This window comes from Arachis stenosperma, chromosome 4 (genome assembly GCF_014773155.1).
Source record: "Arachis stenosperma cultivar V10309 chromosome 4, arast.V10309.gnm1.PFL2, whole genome shotgun sequence".
Lineage (NCBI taxonomy): Eukaryota > Viridiplantae > Streptophyta > Magnoliopsida > Fabales > Fabaceae > Arachis > Arachis stenosperma.
The window spans coordinates 147,729,255-147,751,933 of NC_080380.1; the positions used below are offsets into that span (position 1 = coordinate 147,729,255).

A 22,679-nucleotide genomic window follows, 5' to 3' on the forward strand; every position below is an offset into this window, starting at 1 on the left:
ATTCTAGTCAAAATTTGCTACTTAAAAATAAGTTAGCTTAGTTGCAATTTTTTATTTAGTCAAAGAATAAGTTGTTACATAAGTTATATTTATCAACTTATCATACAACTTGATAAAGATGAATGTAAAAGAAGACTTTAGTACACATACTTATATAATTGTGCACAACTTGATCAACTTGTAAACTAAATAAACCTCTACAAAATATTATATATAGGGGTTAAGACATTTACTAATGCATATGTTATATTTTGCATAGAATTAATGAGTAAAACTTAAAGAAAAAAGTAATAAGATCTCTTATATGTATAATTCTTTTGTAAAAATTTCTATAATACTTAAGAGAGTATTATAGACATCTCTATGTATTGTGAGAAATTATAATTTTATCAATTTATCATATTATTTTTACTATTGTTTAAATTCTTGATCAATTCTTTTCGTTCACAAATTTTAGTTGCCTGTGCCCCCTATTAACTCTGGTACTTACCAAACATTAATTGAAAAAAAAAAAGGCTAAACGTGATACTCAATTACCGCTCCACTATGTGCCCCGGTGGTTATAACTGAGATCTACATCCAACAATTTGTTAATATATACAAGATGGTGAATTCCAACATCTTTAGCTGTAGATATAAAATAATAAAATTTATATTCATATACAGTCGACAGTATTAAGTTTTGACTTTTGTGAGAGTAGAAGAGTTCATAACAAATCTAATCTAATAATATTATATTTGCTAACAGCCCAAGCCCCAAGGCAGCCTGCTGTTAAATGTCGTGGTGCATGTCCAAGTTAATTAATAAGTACTGTCTCTTATATGTTATTAAGAGTTAATTAATCATATCTATATGCATATATCCATGGTTGAAATGTCCATTTTTTAGTTTGGAGGGGTAGCAGTATTGTGAAAGAAAAGGCCTGCCTTAAGTTCAATAATAATATCTAGCGAATAAAATCTATGCATGATTATCAATTTACGTAACTTATTATTTGCCGCCTTCTTAATATGTATAAATAGTTTTAAAGTAATTATTAATTAAATAGAATATAGCCGGCCATGAGGTATTGCAGGTTTGTTAATTAATAGTAGTTTACTTTGGCAATTATATCGTTTAAATGTTGTTTACTCGTTCAAATTCCAAAAAAGTATACTTATGAATTATTGAGTCTACTTACTTTGTTGTTCTTTGAGAGTTAATCAGCTTTGTTTTAGTAAGAAAAACGCAGCGGTTACACTAAGCTAGCAGGTATGGGGAGGCCGAAGGAAGAACGTTGCTGGAATCAAGTTACAAAAGAGGCAGACGGAACGTGGAAGTGCAACCGTTGTGGACGTCAGTTTAGTGGTGGTGTTTCTCGAATTAAAGCTCATGTCGATCGGATCCCGGGGAAAGGTATCTCTATATGCTCTGCTTCACCGGATGATAATCATTTACAACCGCAATCACAAGAAATTGCAAATCGCATGAATCCAGGGGAAGGTAATTCATAATACTGTCATAGTTTCATGAAATTATTTGTGCTAAAAACTTAAGTTGATTCAATATGGATCTAAGCGATTGTATAATTATATATGTTTCTTGATACACTTAAAGATACTACATCATAAATTACTTGTTCCAAAAGTATAAATTGAAAAGAGGAGAAACATTAATGATTATTTCTGATCTATAAATAGTTATGTATCTATCTGTCATTGTTTTAGTTTTGTTTTTATCAACTACTTGTGTTGAAGTATAAAAGTCTTGACTGGATCTTTTCCTGCCTCATCATGTTTGTACCAATTAAGTGGCTGCTGAAGATGATGATCATGAAATGGTTGATGCCTTCTTTGGAGGTTTAATGCAGCATTCAATTAATATTATTAGTCAACCCATCAATTTGCCTAGAGGTAAGCGCCCCTTGTTCCCATCAATTCAGCATTAACCAGATTTCTGTTTCTTCCACCATAATTTGGGAAATCTAATAAAATATATTATTTCTTTTGTAAATCTCAAAAGTGTGTACATCAATGTACCTATATAAGGGAGATAGTATGTATACATCTAGATTTTTTTTAAGATAAAATTGATTTCATTAAATGAAATGGGTGGTCCGAAAACAGACAGTACAACCAAGGTAAAGGTGGAATGGTCCAACTTAAGTCATAATAGCCTAATTCAATAGAATGAAAGGTGAAGGTTTTAGAAGGTTTAGAGGAGGGGAGGGGGTTGAATTTATGACCTTCTTTAATTTTAATGAAATAACTCTTTAAAACAAACTTTCCGCCTGATTCTGTTTGAACTCAGTAGCAAAAAATTTATGAGACAATTTTATTTTGTCTCATGAATATCAGAAAACAGAACAGAGAAGAGAATAGAGAAGCTAACACCATCATGTATCCTGGTTCGGTTGTCTTGTGCAATGCGACCTACATCCAGTCTCCACCACAACAGTGGTGGAATTTCAACTATAGTTAAAGTATTACATACACCAATTCCACAGGATTGACACAATTCTTTCACCCTCAAGTTCTAACCTAACTTGACTTGGTTATGCTAATACCTAACTCTTTACTCTTAGTGCTCACCAAACTCATAAAGTGGTACCTCACTGGTACAAGATACAAGACACAGAATCAACTTAAAGAAATCTGAAATCACTCTAGGCTTTTCACTCAAGTGTATCACTCTGCCTCTTTCCACTCTTAGACTTTTACTTGAGCTCTCTCATTCTGCCTTTTACCTCAAGAAATTACAAAAAGATAAACATTAAAAAGAAAATCACAATCTGTAAAACATGAAGAAGATTGATGCTTCAACAGCCTCTTTGCTATGTGATGAACCAGATTTGCTTGCATCTGATTTAGTTCCTCATTCTGGCAGAATGCTCCTTTGACTAGGAAGCACTGTCCAAGTTGATGAACTTCTTTAGAGAACTCTTCTCAGAACATGAACCTCAAAAACTCGTTATCTCTCATTTTCTTCAGAATGATGAACAAATTGTCTTTTGTATATCCTTACATGTTGCTGAGTTGCTCTCTCTTAGGTCAACTCCTTGAGCTGTGTGCTACCAACTTACCACATCACTTTTTTCAATTAATCTCCAAATTAGAAATTTGAGTCTGACTTTCTCTTGCTTGACCGAAAGCCTCAGGGAAGCAAAGGGAAACAGTCTTTCAATGGTAAACCAGATCTGAACCCTTGAAATACTACTTGGTCTCCAAGACACAAATTTGACCATAGATTTGCAGTAGAGCTTAACAGAGATTACTTTTTTCATTTATCCCAATTTGGAGTGGCAGAGAGTTGGAAAAGAGGAGAAGAAAGCAATATGCATGCAAGAGGAAATAAGTTATCTTTGACCTCTGCCTTAGCCTAAAATGGGTTGATTTTGGTGATTAGACCTCAACCTTTTGCTTAACCTTTCTCTTTCTTTTCTTCTTTGATGAAAAGACTTAGGAACGAAGCTCTCTCTTACTTCTCTGAATTCTAACCGAAGAAGAAAAAGGTGAACGTTGCTTTACTGGAAGCAAATTGGAAGGATTGGCTTGAGAGATGAATTTGGGCTTGGGTTGGTTCTTTTCACTCAGCCCGTTTGATTTCTTTGTTATTTGCAATTGGGCTTTGATTGAAATTGTTGTCCACAAGGATAGATTCAGCTTATTCCATATTGGGCTGCTGCAACAATGAATTTTGGCCTGCAATATTTAATCAGAAATAATCAACACTAATTGGTTAATTAGCCCAATAAAATAATGTTTGTCGTTATTAATTAATTTAGTTAATTTCTTAACTCAACAAAAGGAAACCAAAAGGTAAAGTAACTAGAAGGTGAAGGAGATCTTCAGGAAAGGGTAGTCAAGGAAGGTGTCGGTCTTCTTCCATGGCGTGGCGAGCAGCATCAACAATTTGAAGAGGATGGCGTCTCTGGTTTTTTAATAGAGTCTCATTCCGGGCCTTCCAAATCTGCCATAGTACGTTTGCTGCAAGCTCCTTCTTCTTCGTTGAATTGCTTCCAAACTTCATATTTTTGTCAAGCTCACTCCACCAAATCCATGGTTCTTCAATTAAAGCTAGAACAGGTAGATTAGTGATTTCCCAAGCCTTAGCAGCATCTGTGCACATCCAGAGGCAATGAGCAACAGTTTCAGGGGATCAGTTGCATCGCTGACATAATAGACTCACAGATGGAAGTCTTTCACTTAGCCGTTGTTGGACAAGTAGGCCTTTGTGCATAATTTTTCAGAGAAAATTTTTAATCTTGGGTTGGCATTTGATGTTCCAAATATCAGACCATAGATGCTTATTTCGACACTATTCTGGCAAGAACTCTACTGGGGAGTGGAAGAATTGGAACGCTAGCTGGTACCCAGATGCTACTGAATAGCATCCATTTTTCTCCTTCAGCCAGGTAACCTCATCATCACCTTGTTGGATTTTAGTGTTTATGATAGCCTCTATAATTTCTGATCTAAATAATTCTTGTATTAGTATCTGATTCCATGTTCTATTTGGTAAAATTAGGTCTGAAATCCATGTAGGATTGTGCTTTGAATTAGTCTCTGTATTAGGAGTAATAGACAGATAATCACGTACCCATGAATCTTCTCTTATTCTGATATCTGAACTGTTGCCCACCCTTCATAGGATACCTTTTTCCAGAACTTTTCTACCCTCTACTACACTCCTCCATCCCCAAGATGGGTTGTTGCCAACTTCTGTGCTAAAAAAAATAGAGTCTTTGAAATATTTACTTCGGTATACCCTAAAGATTAGAGAGTTTGTTCTTGTAAGCAATCTCCAGCCTTGCTTGGCTAGCATTACAAGGTTGAAAGCTTTAAGATCTTTGAAATTGAGACCCCCTTGGCTCTTGGGCCTACAAGTAATCCGCCACCCAATCTATTGCATTCTCCTTTCCTATCCTTTTTGGCCCCTCCAAAACTGCAAAATGGCTCTTTGTATATCTTTTTATTAGTGTTTTCGGGAATTTAAAGCAACTGAGAGTGTAAATAGGCACTGTTGTGGCCACCGCCTTAATAAGAACCTCCCTTCTACTCAATGATAGTAGAGTGCATTTCTAATGTTGCAATTTCTGTAGCACTTTATCCTTGATGTAATTAAAGGTGGATTTTTTTTACCTCTGCACTATAGCCGGCTAGCCCAAGTATCTATTCTAGTTACCCACGTGTGGAACATGTAGTAATTCAGATAACATATCTCAGGTTTGGGTGGGTGTGTTCTTGCTAAAAAAGATTGAAGACTTGTCCAAGTTAACTGTTTCTCCACTAATCTTTTCATAGTTACGTAAGACCCAAAGTAAACTCTGGCAGTCCTGAACCGTAGCCTTACTGAACAAAATTGAGTCATTTGCAAAAAATAAGTTGCTGACTTTAGGACATCTGTGAATAAGTCTCAACCCAGAAAAATCTAGGCTCTGTTCTCCTCTGTGGAACAGATGGAATAGACCCTCTGCACAGAATAAAAAGAGATAGGAGAAAGAGGATTACCTTGTCACAATCCTCTACATGGTCTAAAATAACCATGAGGTGCACCATCTACAGTAACAGAATAGGAAACTGTAGTCACCAGTTCCTTAATCCAATCCACCCACTTTTTACAAAATCCTAGTTTCTCCATCATGGCCCAAACAAAATTCCATTCAACCCGGTCAAACACTTTGCTCATGTCAAGTTTCAAAGCAAATTCATAATCTCCATATCTTTTGTTCTTCAGATAGTGTATAAATTCATGGGCTATCAAAACATTGTCACTGATAACTCTTCCTTTTATAAAGGCACTTTGTGAGTCGCTAATAACCCTGTGCATAACTGGTTGCAATATGTGTACAATTATCTTTGAAATAGTTTGAAGGTTGTAGAAGGCTTAGAGAATGGGGGTTTGAATCTATGACATTCGTTTACTTTAATGATATAAGGCTTAACTTATAAACTTTCAATCTAAATCTGTTTGAACTCAGCAGCAGAAAATTTATGAGATAAATTAGTTTTGTCTCATGAATATTAGAAAACAGAACAGAGTAGGGAAGAGAGAAGCTAACACCATCATGTATCCTAGTTCAGTTGCCTTGTGCAATACAACCTACATCTAGTCTCCACCACAACTGTGGTAGAATTTCTACTATAGTTAAAGTATTACATACACCAATTCCACAGGATTGACACAATCCTTTTCTTATCAAGTTCTAACCTAACTTGACTTGGCTATGCTAATACCTAACTCTTCACTCTTAGTGCTCACCCAACTAAGAAAAGGGTACCTCACTGGTACAAGATACAAGACACAGAATCAACCTAAAGAAATCTAAAATCACTCTACGCTTTTCACTCAAGTGTTTCTCTCTGCCTCTTTCCACTCTTAGGCTCTTTCAAGAACTCTCTCATTCAGCTTTTTACCTCAAAAAATTACTGAAAGATAAACATTGAAAAGAAAATTACAATCTGTAAAATATGAAGGAGATTAATGCTTCAACAGCCTCTTTGCTATGTGATGAACAAAATTTGTTGCCTCTAATTTAGTTCCTCATTCTGGCGGAATGCTCCTTTGACTAGGAAGCACTGTCCAAGTTGATGAACTTCTTCAGAGAACTCTTCTTAGAACATACACCTCAAAGCACTGGTTCTCTCTCCTTCGCTTCTGAAGGATGAACAATTTTCTTTTGTATCTCCTTGCATGTTGCTGAGATCCACTCTTCCAAGTCAACTCCTCGAGCTGTGTGCTACCAACTTACCTTTTCACTTTCTTCTATTAATCCTCAAATTAGACATTTTGATCTGACTTTCTCTTGCTTGACCGAAAGTCCCAGGAAAGCAAAGAAGAAAAAATTTTCAATAGCAATCCCACATCTGAACCCATAAGTTGCTACTTTGTCTCAAAGAAACAAATTTGACCATTGATTTACAGCAATGGTTAACAGAAGTCACTTTCTCCATTTATCCCAAATTGAAGTGGCAGAGAATTGGGAAAGAAGAGAAGAAAGTACGATACATGCAAGAGGAAATAAGTTACCTTTAATTTTTGCCTTAGCCTAAGATGGGTGGATTTGGGTGATTAAACCTCAACCTTTTTTCTTAGCCTTTCTCTTTCTTTTCTTCTTTGATGAAAGACTTAGGAACGAAGCTTTCTCTCACTTCTCTGAGTTCTGACCGAAAAAGAAAAAGTGAAAGTTGCTTTGGAGGCAACAACTTGGAGGAATGAGCTTTAGTGAACTTCCATTTGGGCTTGGGTTGGCTTTCATCCTGATTAGCCCAAGTGATTTCTTTGCTCAATCAATTTGGACTTTAAGTGATTTATAGCCCATTTTTGTTTCTGGTTTGATCTCTATCCTCTTGGGCTGCTGCAGTATTATTTCTTTGGCTTGCATCACTTAAACAAAGTGAATAAATCTAATTGGGTAATTATCCTAATAAACTAATGTTTGTCATCATTAATTATGTTAGTTAATTTATTAACTCAACATAATTTTATAAGCTACAGTGCTAAGGCTTATAGGTCTAATCTCTATTTCAAAGAATTAGTATCATGCACCTTAGAAATTAGGCATATATTGGTATGATTGAAAGATTTTAGTACTTTACCTCCACCGAAAAAACTCTTAATTGCACATGCCACATCTCCTTTGATAGTCTCCCAAAAATATTGAAAGAATTTAGCTGTGAAACCATCTTCACCCGAGGTTGAAAAAGGGTTAATTGAAAACACAACTGATTTGACTTCTTTTTCTGAAATAGGCCTCACCAGAGTTTGGTTTATTGTTGCTGTTATTTTCCTAAGCATTCCTTATAACTCTTTAGTAGGATCTTTAGAAAGCTGGTTGAGAAAATTTTTTCAAAATACCTTTGAGTGATTTTAGCAATGCCCATCGTATCCAATGCCGTCTCCCCATCCTCATCTCTAAGCTCTTTAATTTTATTCCTTCTATTCTTAGCTTGAAACTTGGAGTGGAAGAACTTTGTATTTTCATCCCCCGTTTTCAACCATTATACTCGGAATTTTTCTCTCCAGTATCTTTCTTCTTGCTCAAAAACTTTCTCAAGTTTAGCTTGCGAAATACGAATTGTTGCTCCATTTCTAAGCTGTCCCTTGTTTGTTTCATCTGATATCTTCTCCTTAAGGCTCATGATTTTAAAATTTGAATTGGAATTAGAGGTTCTTTGCCACTCCACTAGCTTGTGCCTGCAAAATTTTAACTTCCCAGCCAATTTAAACATTGCTGACCCCACTACCTCGTGCCCCAAGTTTGCTTGATTAAATTGACAACCTCTTCATTCTCACACCATCGTTCTTGAAATCGAAATCTTCTTTTATATCTCCTTTCTTCCTTGTGTGAGCATAATAGCAATGCCTTATGGTCCGAGCCTAAGTCATCTAGGTGTTTGATTAAGGCATCAGAAAATTCAGACTTTCATGCCATTGAAACAAGAGGTCTGTCTAGCCTTTCCTGTATAAAATTACCTCCAAACTGCCTATTATTCCAAGTAAATTTTTTTCCTTCAAATCTCATGTCCACCAATCCTCCTGCATTAATGAAATCATTGAACTTTTGGATGGAGGCATCTGATTTAGCTCTACCACCCTCTTTCTCGTGATGCGCTCTGATAGCGTTGAAATTCCCAATTACTAACACTCGGTCTTTTCCATGCGCCATAATCTACACTAGCTTTGTGTATTGCTCATCTCTTCTAGCATCATCAGTGTGTAAGTAAACACCAATAACTTTCCATTTCTTACCCTCATGTTGGCTTTCTATGATAAAGAGAATGAAGAACGTATCATGGTTCAAAATTTGTACCTTAACTTCCTCCTTCCATGTCACAACCAAACCTCCCGCCATTCCAGTAGGGTTCACTGCAAAGTAAGACTGAAAACCTTTTCCAGGTCTGTTATTGTTACTGCTGTTATGATTCCGATTTTCTTTTTCATCTTCCACTCTTCTTCCAAATTGGTCTGCTCGAAGCCATCCTCCCCATATTCTCCAAGTGCTGTTGATAATTTCTGATTTCATGTCCAATACTCCCACAACAATAACAAAAATTACCAATGCGTTCGTATTTGAGTTGAAGTTCAGTAATTATGTTATTGCTGCCAGAGATTTTTAGCACTCTTCTCAATGGCTTTGTAATATCGAGCTTGACTTTAATTTTTAGCAGTCTTCCCTCCTTATTCCTTATAGAGAAAATATCAACATCTATCACCTCTCCTAAGGTCTCTCATATCCTCCTTCCCATACCTTTTGTTTTGCACTGCTCTGGAAGGCTCCAAATCTGAATCCAGATAGGTACAGTGGTAAATTCTGTATCACAGATCGAAAAATTCTCCCTCCATTGTTTCGGATTAAGAATGTAATTCTTGAGCAGTCACGGAACTCCCTTTTTTATTTGCAGAACATCAATCTCTTTTTCAAAAAAGAATTGATAAAGATTACCTCCATACTCTAGAATTTTGAAACCCTCTGGTTGAGACCAAATGGCATAGAGGGCTACCTCCAATGTTCCTCCGCTGAATTTTCTGTCAGCGAGGAGTCTTCTAACTAAACTTTTAGAGCATTTTTCGATCCCTTCTTGGATATATTCATCAGCGTACGAAATCACCTGATTCTCCCTGCATCACTCACTCCCTCTTGTGTATTTAGAGGGGTAGTATTGGCTGCCATTATAAAACCTGAGGCACTTGACATAAATTGACTAGCAATTTTAGTATTACTCTAAAACCCTAGCAGAGCACAGAAACCCTAGGAGCAGGGCATATTTTATGTAGTGTGTCGACCTCTTTCTTTGAATGAGGCATGTAAATATTGTTGAGACTTGTTATGTCTATAAATTCAAATTTAGAAAGTGAAGATAATTGGGTGAAATTTTATTAAATTAAAAAGTTTTGATCGATAGATTTAACTTGGCACAATAATTATAGACTTGGTTTAATCTTAATCTCATCATAATTTGGTTGTTAAATTAAATTTGGTAGAATATAAAAGTTAGAATCAAAGGATGTAATTCTAAGTAAGTTTAGTATGGGTTTCATTTGTTTATGTTTTATTTTTATACAAATTTCACCTTGAATTAGAAGTTTATATTTTATAAATTTTTAATGTGAGTTTGAAATTTGAACTTCACGTAATAGGGTCGGCAGCAGTGGCCCAAAGCAACAATTGTGGTTTTGTAAATGATGAGATTAAAAAGTTAAATGAATTGCTGCATGATTTAACTCTTGAAGAAGACGACATTAAGGGAGAGTTAGAGTGGCTCAAGTCTGAGGGCAAGCAGAGCAAGACACAAGTTGATGATTGGTTGAATGAACTACAAGAATTGAGAAACGAAGTTGGTGATTGCTTGAATCTTGCTATGGGAGCTGTTCATTATTTCAATGAAAACTATCCACACTATCTTGGGCAAATGCAGCAATTAACTGCACAAGTGAGCGAGCTTAAGAAGAAAAAGCCTGTGGTGTTGTCAAATGAATTTGTTGGTAAAGATTTTGAGAGAAATGTTAAGAAGATGTGGGAGCTTGTTGGTGACGAGAAAGTATTGATAATTGGGATACATGGAATGGGAGGGGTGGGTAAAACATGTCTTGCAACTTATATGGAAACTCAAATCATAAGGGAAGGAACGTTCAACCACGTCATTTGGGTCACTGTGTCTCGTGATTATACCATTTCGAAGCTTCAAGAAGACATTGGCAGAAGAATTGGTGCAAAGCTTAATAGAGATGATGATGAGAGAACAAGAGCAGCACATTTGTCATCCGCATTATCAGAGAAAGGAAAATGGGTGCTTATTTTGGATGACGTTTGGAAATTTATTGACCTGAAAAAGGTGGGAATCCCTCGTTGTAGAATCAATGGCTCTAAATTGATTATAACAAGTAGGTTGAAACATGTGCTTCGACAAATGGATTGCCCCACAAGTAATATAATAACAATGTATCCTCTCTCTCACGGGGAATGTTTGGAGTTATTTCTTTTAAGACTTGGTGAATATCACAAAACACACTTACCTCCTAATGCATGGAATATTGCATGGGAATGCGGTGGTTTACCGCTTGCAATCAGTGTAATGGCTAGAACCATGAAAGGGATTCAAAGAATTCATCAGTGGAGATATGCGTTGAATAGACTTGAGAGAGGGGAGATGGGGGGTGAGATGAAAGAAGAGGTATTTCAAGTATTAAAAGCGAGCTATGATAATTTAACACATAAATCCATGCAAAATAGTTTCTTGCAATGTGCATTATACTTTGAAATCCTCAGCTATAATAAAATGATAATGATGCTGGTTGACAGTGGAGCCATAAATGGAAGGAGGAGATTGAACGACATTTTTGACGAAGGCGGTACCATACTGGATGAACTTGAAGACCATTCATTATTGCCTCCCTTTGGGAATATGCAGAATTCAGTAAGAAATATGGCTTGTCAGATATTGAAAGAATCTCAGAGGCTGATAGTTAGCTGTGGTAAAGAATTGACAGGAATATCTCACCTGCAGGAATGGACTGCTGATTTGGACATAGTTTCTTTGGATACAAACAGGATAAAAGAAATCCCAGCGGGTACATCACCCAATTGTTCAAGATTATCCACCTTGATTCTGAGTAATAATTGCATCAGTAGCATCCCAGAATGCTTCTTCACACACATGAAATCTCTAGCCATACTTGACCTATCTTACAATTGCAGTTTAACCTCTCTGCCGGATTCCCTGTCGGACTTGACTTGTCTTGTTTCTCTACTGCTTCATGGATGTGATGCTCTGGCAAAGGTGCCTCCATTGGGAAGGCTTCAGAAATTGTCAACGTTGATAATGTCAGACACTGAAATTGAGGTAGTTTTAGGCTTGGAAATGCTGACAAACTTGAGATGGCTTGATCTATCTTTCAATAAAAAGTTGAGGTTGGAATCAGGGAGGGTGCTGCGTGGTCTGACCAATTTGCAATATCTGAATCTCTTCGTCGCTACTCTGTCAAATGTGGAAATAGAGGATGTACAAGGGCTGACCACACTTGAATATTTTCTGGGCGGCTTTAATGACATCAAAAGCTATCACAATTTTGTGGCAGGTATATGCAACACAGGTTCTGCACCCAAATCTTATCTTCTCTATTTCGGTCGTATCGATAACTCTGAAAGGATTTTTGAATCTGATGCTCGTATTGGTCCAAGTGGTGACGACCACCAAATTGTACATTTATTAGATTGCGAAGAATCCCCTCATTTGCTGCCAAAAGACCTTACCAATATCTCCATTGGATGTAATCCGCGTTGGGAAAGTTTATGTGATGCTCTGTCAAATATTACTCCTTCTTCTTTGGAAAACATTGAAATTGAGAGATGCACACAAATGAAGAGCGTGCTTTGTTCATTTGGTAAATGTTCCTTTTGCAGTAATCTCAACAACCTTGAATCCTTGCAGCTTTACGGTTTGGAGAGCTTAATAGTCATTTGTAAAGAAGATGTTACTGCTACTGATACAACAACACAATCTCTCAAACCAAATGCCGTCTTCTCTCAACTCAGGCACTTGGAGATCTGGAATTGCGATGAGATAGAAACGTTGGTAACAGCAGGGTTATTGCCCCAACTTCAAAACCTGCAGACATTAATTGTAGACAGTTGTGAATCTTTGAGAGAAATATTTGCAGCGAGTAGCAGTGGTGCTGATAGTGATGATGCTGCTTCCACCATCATTACACTCCCCAACTTAACCTCACTCTATTTGTGGGACTTGCCAATGTTAGAGACTGTGTGCAAAGGAATTATAATCTCCGAATCATTGCCGAAATTTGTGATCCGTGGGTGTCCCAAGTTAGAAAGTCGGTCTCCATTTGAAGTCTCATCATCATCATTTACTTCTTACACATAACTTCTACAGGGCTCAGTCACTGCAAGTGGGCCGAGCGACATTTTGGGTTTGGCTTATTTTCATTTGGGCTTGCCCATGTGTTGGATTGACGTGTGTGAAATTCGTGTTCACTACTTTAGGTACTGGAGTTGCCTAGGATCAGTTGATAGTTTGTGAACATTTTTAATTTAGTCGTTTCCAATAATGGGCGCATCTATAATGTTCGAATCGTGATTTTGGGTATTTGATGTTCTAATAAATCTAGTCCATTTCAATTTTTTTATAACAAATTTAAAGATTCAAATCAAAGTAACAATACTAATTTACTACAGGCCAATAAAGAAAAACTATATTTAAAGATCAATTTACATGTTAATATATTATTAAATATTAAAAATATTTAAGATAAGCTCGTATTAATATTTAATTTTATTTTATTTTATTTCTAATACTTAAAATAAATTTTAATTATATTTTTATAACCGTCGACTAACATTTAAATATTTCTAATTTTTACTCTTCTATGCGCACTATTGTTATCATTATCAACAATCTCAATACCATCGTGAGGATCATCGCCAATCCGCCACCACCGCCGCCACGATCATCCCCTCCTTTTTCTCATCATCATCATCAATCACACTATATCTCTCCACTGACCACCCAACGGCCACTGTCCCCAAATTCCACGATCCATCACCATGGCCTCCAATCTCATTTTATGTTAGATGATTTTTATTTTGTTACACTTGATGTGAAAAAAAAAATATACAAAAATACTATGTATATATTAAAAATTAATTATTAAATTAATTATTATTTATGTTTATATATATATATATATATATATATATTGTTTTGTAAAGAATAAATTTCATATAAATGATTAATTTAATAAACCTTTTAAATCAACCACATAAATTATATAACACATAATTTTAAGTAAAAACTTTTATTTTTACATAATATTCCTTCTAAATTAATTAGTGCACAAGATTTGTAATTTTACTTTGTTATTCAGATTTTGTTAATTTGTTTTCTTTTTTTGTTATACACAATAAAGAGATTATCACTTTATATATGACTATATATATATACAAAGAATGTAACTCTTAAAATTCATCATAAGTCATCACTCTTTAATTATTACGATATTCTTAAATTCAACGTACAAAAAATTTTAATTAGTTTATATTATTTTTTATATTGCCAAATTTCATTAATCACTAACAAGTCCGTTGAAAGTTGAAACATGTGTATCGACAAATGGATTGCCCTCCAAATAATATAATAAAAAATTATTTTCTTTTCAATTAAGGTTTGGAGTTATTTCTTTTGATACTTGCCAATGTTAGAGACTGTGTGCGATGGAATTATAATCTCATCGGAGATTGCTAGATGTCCCAAGTTAGAGAGTCACTCTCGATTTCAAGTCTCTTCATCATCATAGTTACAAGTGGGAGTGGATCCTCTCCAGTGGAAAAAAAATTGGATGGTATCCAGTGGAAGATCTCATTCTTCATTGCATTTTCTCTCATTTATTTTTGGTCCAACTTGTAAAATTAAAAGTGGGAGATTACACTTTATTCTCTCCAATGACAAAAAAAAATGGAGAGGATCCATTTCTCACCTTACACCTTACATTTTATTTAAATCCTCATTGTCTTCTATAATTCTAATTTTCTAGTTTAATTGTAATGTTTTGGAGGGTTAATAACTGAATACCACTACTCAAATGTTTCCCCTCATGTCATCCCTTTCGTCTATTAAATTCTTATCACCTTTTCTTTATTTATTTCACCACTCCTTTTTCATCACGACTTATTATTTGAACTCTCTTATATTGGTTTTTATTTTCAAACCCTATTAAAATAGCCTAAACTTTAAAAAAGATACCTTTTAATTCAAGTCTTACTAAATATTAAGAAATTAAAGTAACTCTTTAACTTGATACTTACGTATATCTTCAATTTTTGTCATATTTGTAATTTTGAGTTTAATGAATTCAAAAATTTATTGTTAGGGTAAGATAAAATTTGAAATTTTTGTGTAATTAGGTTTTATTATATTAATTGATGTCAAGATTAACTTATTAGAGTTATTATTATGTTTGTGATATTAGATTCTCAAAAGAACCAATCTAAAACCTATAGAGTAAAAATCTCTCTTTTAGATAGTTTGTGACTATGAATAAATATTGTATCTGTATTTAGATTTTAGTATTTTGAAATCAATTACTTAGTTATTTACTAATTTATTAAATATTTTATAAAGAAAATTTTACCTGAGATATAATATTGTGTTGAAATGAATTAAGTTTGACATTTAAGAAATTTAATTCCAATTTAAATATTTTTTTTGTATTTACACTAGATATAAATTTAGTATTGAATTTGAACAAAGTTATCATATGGATTAATATTGGATTGATCATGCACTTATTGATTTGTTTGGCAACTATTAGCTTGATATATTTTGTATGTCAAAATATTTTGAAAGATTTAGACTTGGTGCACCTTGTCTACATAATTATATTTTCAGGACCATATGAAATGGAAGATAATATTTGTTTGTTTCATATTTACAAAATCAGTGAAAAATGTATGTTTTAGAATTCATACAATGGGGAAAAAAATTAATTGTATTTTTATCTGTTATTATGACTTTAATTTTTTGAATTAGATAACATTCCGCTTATATTTCATAAAAATTGAAAGTTTGAACGTTTTGATAGTTATAATTAATTATCAATGTGTTTGAATATATTTCTATCACCATTATTAAAAGTAAATATTTAGTTTTGTTAAGAGTTTATTATTTATACAATTATTTTTTGGAGACTATGGACACATGTTTTATCACTGAATTGCAAAACTACTTGCATTTTTTTCAGATATGGATCTTGATTCTAATCTCACTTCAACAGTCCGCTTAAGGATTTAATGATTTATGTAAATAGTTTGAAAACTCTTTAGACATAATAAACTGCTCTATATGATCCAGACAAAGTCCAACTTTAGTGGCCTGAAATAGGTTGTTTTATATACAAACCTATTGAATTATATTTTGCTGTAAACACCAAATTATAATTTTCTGTAAATATGCTAAATTTATGTTAAATACTTAAATATAATGTTTGAGCATGTGTTGTTTATTAGTATTATGAGAAATTCTATTTGTTTTGTTTTTTTTTTCCGACCGAATTGGATTGTGACGATGTAATCTCCTTAATATGTTTATTGCACTCTTATTGCTTCACTGAGCCTATCAATTACTTGTATTATTTTGAAGCATAATTTACTAATACATTACTTTTGTGAGTTTTACACATTCTGAAAGTTAATACCATGTCCATGGGTATAAGAACGAACTTATTCCTTTTAATTTTTAAAACAAGCAAAATATTCTTGATATTTCAATTTTGATCGAAAAAATTATAAACATATTCATTAACGGCATATGGCTTGAGACTAAGAACAATATTAATACCAAGATATCGTCATGAGATTCAAACAAATCAAACAGCAGGAAATTAAACGACAGAAATACAAAACATTTGAATACAATCAATTTCCATTGGGAGGTAGCTATGATTCCAATCTCTACTAATACTTGAAGCTACACTATCCGAATGCCTACAATTATCAACAAATACCAGAGGGTTCGAATATTCATCACAACATTAATTAAAAAAAGAAGCTAAACATGACACTCAATTATCGCTCCTCCTATGTGCCCCGGTGGTTATAACTGGGATCTACATCCAACAATTTGTTAATACAAGGTGACTTCCGACATCATTTCCTAAAGTCGACGAGGGTCAAAAGACAACACACCAAACCTCCATTCTCATGAAGATGGTGTATAATTATGTAGTCAGAAACTTCAAAATCGACATACCAATCTTCTTGCCTATTGAAGCTTCACCCGGTTGCGGCTGGTAGTCTTCATCATCCACATCCTCGTCCTCATCCTCGTCGCCAATGGCATCTTGGCTGTGGGATTCGCTCCTATTCTCGGCATCATGTTCCTCCACATTATCCGTTGTTCCATTCACCTCTTCGCTCAAGGCCATATTGTTCGTAAATTCCCTTGTTGTCTCATCATAAACATCCTCTTTCTCCACAATTCTCTCAGACTGAAGACATAACAACTTGCACTTTCAACCTCCGGAACCAAACATATCAAAGTTTGATGAAAAATAACACCATGAATGTGCATGTTCAAATTGCTATACTAAAAAAGCTTACCTGTTCAACATGTATGCTTCCACCGTTCTCATTAGTAACATCTACTGAAAGTGAAGAAGGTTTTGAGTTTACAATTCCTTCATCTGCATCTTTTACACGATCAACCGCTCTCTCACTTTCTGTGCCTGCCCCAGACATTGCTCTAACGGACGAAGTTGTTGCTCCACTATAAAAATTCAGTGCACACATCCAAGTCAGAGGACAGAAAATCCAATAACCATTAAGCAACTATCACCTGTAATAATAGAATAAAAGATTATGGATCTAACTGAGCTAAAAAGGTACTTACGCTTTTGATCGCCTCAGATTATATCTAGTTCCAGCAGCGGCTTGTACAGGAGGAGCAGCAGTCTTCTGTCGCCTCCTTTTGTTTTGCGCTGCTACTATGCTGTCAGACTGTCCTTCACTGGCATCACCATCATGCCCACCAACAGTTTGAGATGTCTGAGCTCGATTTCGCTTCCGTGTGTTCACTTGCGTCCTTCTAGTGGATGGTTTCAGGTGTTCAGAATTCGTGTTGGCAGAATCCTCAGCATTTCCATTTGGTAACTCCGACTCATGATCATTCACAGATTCCCCAGGTACAGCCTCAGCAGCTTTTGAGTCACCAAGTATAGCCTTAGCCTCTTTGAGAACAGCTTTCACCGTTTGTGTACGCTTTACTTTCCTCCCACCTTTGCGAGGTTTCTGCTGCTCAAAGTTTTCTTCAGGGGGCTGGGAATCTTCGGGTGCCTTACTGTTGATATTACTCTGATTATCAATTGATGGTTCATGGTTGACCTCAGCCTCAGCAACATCATTGCCAGATTGTACCCTTCCAACATCAAAAGAATCATTTACAATAGCAAATGACAACTCAGCTTCATTTTCAGTGCCGGGAATTCTCTGTTGTGAATCTTCATCATTTTCCTCCACAGTCAAATCAACCACATCTCTTAAGCTCTCAACATCTTCAGACTCTCTCTTTCTAATTGGGGAAATCTTGAAAATGTTAGTGCATTTGCGTAGAAAAGAAATTGTGCGTGCAGAAACTGGCGACTTTGGATCAGCAGCAGGCGATGCATCAGTATTTTGCCTTGAAGCAGCAGCCAAGTTCACATTAGAACCACCCTGAATATTCCCGGCCAATTTTGGGAGAGAAGGTACCTCTATATTCTCAATGTCATCCGAAGATTGTAAATTAGACAGCACAAATTCAGAGATCATTTCCCCACAGTTTTGGCAACTCCTAAATTTCTCAACATAGTCAATAAAACGACGTCTCTCCAGAATAAATTGTTCCCTCTGACTTTTGAGCTTCCTATTAAGGTCAACAAGAACATCTATATCCTCCTGCATCTCCATCCTTTGCCTTTCAAGATGATTTTTACTCTCATCAGCTTCTCGTTTCTCCTTCTCTAGTTTAGTTCTTTGAAGTTTCATTTCCTCCATTTCTCTATTAGACACTTCTCTCAGGAAATTAATATTGTTCAATTCACTCTCTCTTTTTTCCTCAAATAATTGCCTCCTCTCTAGGAATTCTTTTTCCTTCTGCTCAAACTGATTCTGCATATCAGCTTCAAGTTCTTTTTTTCGCAGCTCAAAATCCAGAAGCATTTGGCTTCTCTCACTTTGAGCTTTCTCAGCCAGACTTGACTTCTCCAACTCCATTTCAGCAGCAAAAGACTCTTTGGCCAACTTAATAGTTTCCAACTCCCTTTGTACATAATCCTGTGCAGCCTGCTTCTCATTCTTTAACTTCTCTTCTTCATGTTGTTGGAGTTTTAACATTTCTTCCTTCTGCTTAATCACATCTTTTAGCTCTTTCTCAGTATCAGCTCTTTTTACATCCAGCTCATCCCATTCTCTTTCAAAAGTCTCCTTTTGTTGCCTCAGGTCATCAGCTTCCTTCAGAAGCAGTTCTTTCTGCAGCCTGTACTGATCAGCTTCATGCTTCAATTGTGACTGCAAGCGCAAATATTCAGATCTCTCCTCATCAGTGACTTTAAGACGATTTATCTCTTCATTTATCTTCAATAACTCTTCTTCATTGTTAGCCCTTATTTTTTCAACTTCAGCCTTAAGACTGAGCAATTCTTCTTTCTCATTTTCTATTTTCCGTCTCTCCTTCTGCATGTTGTTTTCCTCAGCCTTAGTAGATTTCTCCCTTTCCTTCAAAGCTTTTAACTTCTGTTCATACTCTTTCTCTTTCTCCTTGAGTTTTTCTGCTCTCTTTTCCAGTGCCTGCTCACGTTTTGCAACTTTCTCCTCCATATGGCTGATTTCAGCTTCTTTATTCTCCAATTCGACCAATCTATTCTTCAATCCATCTTCAAAGGATTTTCTTTTCTCCTCTAATTCCAATTCAAACTCCTGCTTCTTTACCTCTAGAATGGCATTGTGTTCATCAAGACGCTTCTGAATCTCGACCTGCAAAATAGATCAGACTGCGGTTAGCTTAAAGAAATGTAAAGCAGTAGTAACAAATGCATGTGTGCCATCTAAGCAGTGATGCTCCCAACACAATGATATTATGAGTACTTAACAATTAGACACTTCTGTTCCAATCATAACACCATTCGAAAGCAGACCAAAAAACAATTACAACACAACCAGCCTGCAAACTTTAGTTGTCATAGCTTGTTGAATGCTAACTTATTTTAGGAAAGGAAATTTACACAGCCATTAGATACCCATCTCCTGAATGTCCCAAACTTGATAAATAACAAGAAAATAGGAAGCACACAGGCTTACATTTTCCCTCGCACTGAGTTTTTCCTCCCATGCAGATAACTCCTTCTCTTTGAGGTCCAAATTTACTTTAATAGAATCACACTCCTGCATCAAAATGATATTGACCGATTTAAATTTCAATCACAATGACATAATTAAAAGTAACAAACAATATCACCAGAGGCACAAATATTTACCTTCTCCTTTACAGTTAAATTTGCAAGCCTTTTGTTCATATCATCTTCTTTACTTCTCAAGGTTAAATTAGAAGCATCAATATTCTTCTGTGCATCTTCAAGGTCCTTCTCTTTCTGCCTGCATATCCTGTCATTCTCATTAGCCCTCTGTTCTCTTTCATTGAGAATTCTTTGACCTTTGGCTAGCCTCTCTTCTCCCTCCTGCAGTTTCTTTTCCCATTCTCGCAAGTCCTCTCTCTGCTTTGATAAAGTACTCTCATGTGCTTCTTGCCTGTTGCAAATCATATCATAATGCATTATAAACAAGAAGTACAGTACATATTACAATAAGAAAACAGTAAAACCTTTTAAGAACAAATAGTTTAGAGTTATCAGGAGTACTCTGCAATCAGAGATAAGCGATCCCTTCGAAGCAAAGCTTCTTGAGACTCAAGATCGTGTGATTTTCTGTCAATCTCTGAACTCTTTCTGCTTATTTCTGCAAGTTTGGCATCAGCAGAGCGCAACTTGGCTTCCACTTCTAAAGATTTCTCTTCAATGCTAGCTACCAATGCATTTGCTTCCGCCAACTTTGACTCTGCAGAAAATTTAATATTTGCATGCTCTGAGCGCATTTCTCGCACAGCCTTCTCTAGCTGTTTATGCAAAAAGTTTTACAGATTAGCAAGCAATAATCATTTTGTTAATTATTAAAATAAGAAAAGAATAATCATGGTTTCCACAAATAAGCTTTAATATAAGAATCATGCTTTTCTTTATTTTGAAAAAGAAGAAATCGACACTAATACAAGTATTTATATAATAATAAAAAAAACTTACATCAAGCACACATTCTTTCTCAACACCCAAGGCCTTCCTCAGATGCTCTTCCCGCTTCTCTGCCTCAGAGATGGCAATTAAATGAGCAGATTTTTCTCTTTCAAGAGCATCCTTCACTTCTGCCAAATCTTGATTCAGCTCATTATACTTAGAGCTCCACTCTTTTTTCTCAATCAAGAGAAGCCCCATATTATATTGATACTCGTAAAGCTGGCCCCCAAAAAAGAAAACAAATTAGCTAAAAGAAAATTAACCAAAGTAACCATGAACAAGAAGCAGTGTACACTACTACATATAGATAAAGTGGACATTTGACCAAAATCCAATTTCCTTAAGCAGTGGCAAAATTGGAAGAAAGCAAAGAAGAAAACACTGGAAAAGGGACATTAGAAAGCTTTATGAACTAATACCACAAGACAAAGACAGACTTGAGAGCTAAATTGCCACAAGCCTAGTTCTTTGGACAACATAACAAGCTGCCAACCCAAAACCAAAGTTAAAATTTCAGAACCCAAAAAGTAGGTTGAAATTTCACGAAACAGCCTGAATCCGGTTTACACTGGAATTACTCTCAATTTATAAAATAGTACTTCGAGTTCCCACTACAAGAAATAAGAACCAAACATTCAAAACCAAGAATTTCAAACCCCCCCCCCCCCCCAAAAAAAACTCCTCAAGTATCCATCCTCTCTCCTAGTCTTATCCAAAACTTCAACGAAAATAAATTTTTAAATTACTAAAACACACATACTAGGCTACATCAGCAAAAAAGGGATAACGAATAATAACTCGGAACAGTGAAAAACAATTAAACAATCTAAAAAATCATAAGCAGAAGTTATATATATATATATATATATATATATATATATATATTACCTCCTTCTCGAGGCTAGAAATCCTCTCAGCCAAAGCCTCTCGATCCAAGCTCGCGCCATTCTCACCAAAAGCCAAACCTTTACCCTTTGAAGCGCCACCCTCACCGGAACTCGGAGCCGAACCAGACCCGGTTCCACGCGCCCCACTCTTACCAGGGGTGAGGGACCAGCCCGGCCACGCCCTCTGCGGCGTAAACATCACCAAACCCTCACTCTCCCACCTAGAATCCGAAACCTCACACACCGAATTCCATCGAAGAAGAAGAAGAATCTCCGAAGAATTTCTCTAATTCGAAGTAGCGAAAACCCTAACAAGTTAGAAAGAAAAGCACTTTGTGAATAGAAGAAAGAAAACCCTAAGTTCCCGGACTCCAACCGTTGGTCCCAAATTCCGGCGAATTGAGGATTTGAAGTCCGATAACGTCTCAAAAATGCTCAAACGGTTCTTTCTCTCTCTTTCTTACACACACACTCTCTCTCTCTCTCTTCTTCTTCCTTCACTTTCTTTGGTGTCTTTGCTTTTTGCGCGGATCGCTCACGTTCTTTGATTTTATTTTAATAGTTTTATTTTGGGGTCATGGAGGTGAAATTACTGGAGTAGCCTTTGCTCTTAATGGTTGTGAAACTAAGGGGAGGGTAATCTGGGGAATTCGGAAGGTTGCTTTATGAGTTTGGAACGTGGGCTCTCGTGGGTGTTCACTGGTTTGACCGTTTTGCCCATGGTTGGTAGAATGTAAGGAATAAAGAGGACTAACGTTGCAGCTGTATTAACTTGAATCTTCTCCTACACTAATTAAATTTTTATATTAATTATGGTTTAAATGATCATCTCCAACATGATTTTCATTCATTAGTTGAATGAAATTGGTATATCAAAATAAAATTCTATTTCAGTTAAGTTTCCTTTCTTAAAATATATTCCAAAATTGAAAGAAATTTGAAATAGAAAATTTTGATTCATCACTCTTATATAATCACTATTT

At 35.6% G+C, this 22,679-nt stretch overlaps 2 protein-coding genes across 2 annotated transcripts; one reads left to right on the forward strand and one right to left on the reverse strand.

Moving 5' to 3' along the window:
- The first annotated feature begins 1,157 nt into the window (after positions 1-1,157).
- Positions 1,158-13,102, forward strand: LOC130975892 (probable disease resistance protein At4g27220). Its single transcript, XM_057900609.1, has 3 exons — positions 1,158-1,483; positions 1,792-1,893; positions 10,121-13,102. Exons 1-3 carry the CDS (start codon positions 1,255-1,257, stop codon positions 12,859-12,861), a joined length of 3,072 nt encoding a protein of 1,023 aa, XP_057756592.1. The 5' UTR covers positions 1,158-1,254; the 3' UTR covers positions 12,862-13,102.
- Positions 13,103-16,336: 3,234 nt separating this feature from the next.
- Positions 16,337-22,219, reverse strand: LOC130977129 (nuclear matrix constituent protein 1). Its single transcript, XM_057902151.1, has 8 exons — positions 21,698-22,219; positions 20,819-21,028; positions 20,381-20,634; positions 20,000-20,270; positions 19,824-19,907; positions 17,380-19,499; positions 17,091-17,256; positions 16,337-16,978 (listed from the first exon to the last, which is right to left on the reverse strand). The coding sequence occupies exons 1-8, from the start codon at positions 21,893-21,895 to the stop codon at positions 16,709-16,711; spliced, it is 3,573 nt and encodes a 1,190-aa protein (XP_057758134.1). The 5' UTR covers positions 21,896-22,219; the 3' UTR covers positions 16,337-16,708.
- Positions 22,220-22,679: the final 460 nt, after the last annotated feature.